Genomic DNA, 2641 nt, shown 5'->3' with positions numbered 1-2641 from the left:
GGGGGGGGGGGGTCATTTGACTGTAAAATCCAACACATTTTTGGTTAAATATATATGCCTAATGATGTGAGTGTGTGTCGCGCTTCAGAACAAGTAACCAGCATGCACCTGGGCCCCTCATCACAGCGGGCACTAGGGCTCGTTGTGACTATACTATATTTTTTATAATCCGAGGCGAGGGTCAAAGGCCCTCTGAGGCAAATTAGATAGATAGATAGATAGATAGATAGATACATTACCTGGAATTGCATGCAGCAGAGGCATAACTTGAAGCCATTTGGGCCGCCCAGAAGAGACCGAGGAGAGCGTCTTTCTTCTCATTTTCAGGGAGAAGAGACTCAGACGCAGCCTTGAGTCCCTTTAAACACACACAAACAGAAGTGAGGCGGTACCTCCAGCGATTTAGTATTGCACCTCCTTAAAGTGCAGAAGAGATTATTATTTATCTCCGTGTCCACGAGTGTATCGATACATAAAAATCAGTAACGTGGATCTGTTAGTGTATGTGCCCTGATGTACCTGGAAGAAGGCATTCCACTTAGTCATGGCGTCAGGGTAGCTAGTTGCACACTCAGCATATGTTGTGCAATAGCCCAGTACACCTTCAGGGACCTGCATCTGGACCTAATGGAGTCAACATCAATCCTTATTATCATGGCCATGGCTACATGTTGATATCAGCATTTATCAGTACCAATGTACATATGTGCAATATAAATACTCTGCAATTCAAACATAATGCAACACCTCATATGTGCAACAATGTAAAAATTGTATTGTTAGCTTTTGTTGTCTTTTTGCGATTTACCAGAATGCATTGCACAGCTGCTTACATAGACAATGAATGGGAAGCTTGGAATTGAAAGATCCTGTGGACTCCTAAGTGTTGAATAAAAACCTAGTTTTTGTCATACTACTTTTTTCATAGTATTACAGGCTCTGTTACTAATCCAGAGTTTTCGATGAATTGTATAATTTCACTCCTTGCGTTCGAGACTAAACCATGCACTTTCTGTTGGTGTTACAGAGATAACAGCTACACCATTTAGTAGCAGACACATGTAACTAATTTATATCACATTTGGAACGCAAAGGCTGTCATCATCGCTGTCCTGCAGCCTAACAGAGCCCGAAACTAGTATAGCTGCAGACTTAGCCTTGTTTACTACTGTCTTACGTTCAGTTTGAGATGTCCAGCAGCACACATACCTGAGCTCCTGCTCCCATGAAGCCCTGCAGTGCAGCGGACAGGAAAGGTAGTGCAGAGGCAAAGTAGTTCACACCTGGAGGAGAAAGAAGTGGTTTTGTTAGTGTTATATGTGTGTGTGTGTGTGTGTGTGCGTGTGTGTGTGTGTGTGTGTTTGTCATACTTACAGCCCCACCAGCTCTGAGTAGAAATACACATAGTATCTCCTGTTTGCAGGCCGCAGGTTGTAGCAGCAGTTGGGTCAGCGAGACGCCCTACAGAAACAACACATTGTACACAACGCCATCAGTTTGTGTCTAGATTGTTTGGTAGCTGGTGGCGTCGTGTTGTTATGTTCACTCAGTTTAGGACCCACAGTAAAAGTCGATTATTTATTCATTAAATGGTCATTAAATGGTCATTGCCCCTAGTTTCTTTTTTTTCATTTTTTACGGATGTCTCTTGTTGCAATGTCCACTTTACTGCTGGACTAATAAAAATATCTTTTCTTTTCTTATCTTATGTTATCTTATATTACTGCTCCTAAATGATTCACTGCCCACTTTTGCACCAACTCTCATTTTGGAAAGGAAAACAAACTATGAAATAATTCTTCCAAAAAAAAACAGATTCCAAAAATATTTTCAACTTACCTGAAGTTAGCATCCATGCCGACTGCAGTGGCAGTCCCCACATTGGACTGTCAGTGGCGTTCGTCCCCATGGATCCCATAAACGGGTCTGTGGCAGCTATCATCAGCCGGTGAAGACTCATGCGGTGAAGGAAGTGCCAGGGGTCGGGGGTCAGAATGCCGTTCTGTATCGGCAGGTCAGTCACTTGGCCGGCTGTCTGAGCCCACAGGATGGGCATGCCATTCTCTAGGATGACAGCAGCGCTGGTGAGAGACACGGCACATGCCAGGAGGAGGCTGAGGACCGCGGGGCGCAGCATGACTGAGGAGCTGGGAGGGTCTACTCTGAACTGAAATTCAAGCCACATAAATACAAGGCTTATATACTCTGTTCAAATGTTCTAACCCACAGGTCACCTGAGCTAACCATGTGACATGTGGTTCAGTAGACTCTCTTTGACAGACAGATAAGTTAAAGCATGTGCACAGAGCTCAATACCATCCAAATACTCAGAGACAGAAAGTGTCCCTCTCATACAGGCACAAACGCCCATGTACACATAATCAAAGATAACTCAATGCAGTGTGAGGTTGAATGAAGACAATATAAAAGAGCAATCATACTACTCGACCAGCAGACTTTCACCCCGATCCAATCACCCACATTTAGGATTTTCACAACTGAAACAAGTCAAGCTGAATACTCACACTGGATTTAAATTTATATGTGAAAAAAGCTACGAGACTCTTAATCTATTCACAATGATCAATGCTCAATATCCCTTTGTTATGTTCTATCTTAATATATATATATATATATATAT

The 2641-nt window shown here is 42.9% G+C and overlaps 1 protein-coding gene across 1 annotated transcript in view; it reads right to left on the bottom strand.

The window, feature by feature from the left end:
• leg1.1 (liver-enriched gene 1, tandem duplicate 1) overlaps nt 1-2185 on the bottom strand; it is a 3405-nt gene extending 1220 nt beyond the window's left edge. Inside the window, exons 1-5 of the mRNA XM_031865923.1 lie at nt 1840-2185; nt 1375-1461; nt 1210-1283; nt 520-624; nt 240-358 (exon numbers count right to left, since the gene is read on the bottom strand). Of these exons, the coding sequence (XP_031721783.1) occupies nt 240-358; nt 520-624; nt 1210-1283; nt 1375-1461; nt 1840-2185 (731 nt within the window). The remainder of the gene's footprint in view (nt 1-239; nt 359-519; nt 625-1209; nt 1284-1374; nt 1462-1839) is intronic.
• Between the last annotated feature and the right edge of the window lie 456 nt (nt 2186-2641).

This window comes from Anarrhichthys ocellatus, unplaced genomic scaffold (genome assembly GCF_004355925.1).
Source record: "Anarrhichthys ocellatus isolate YVR2014 unplaced genomic scaffold, GSC_Weel_1.0 scaffold34, whole genome shotgun sequence".
Lineage (NCBI taxonomy): Eukaryota > Metazoa > Chordata > Actinopteri > Perciformes > Anarhichadidae > Anarrhichthys > Anarrhichthys ocellatus.
This window is presented reverse-complemented; position numbering and strand designations above follow the sequence as displayed.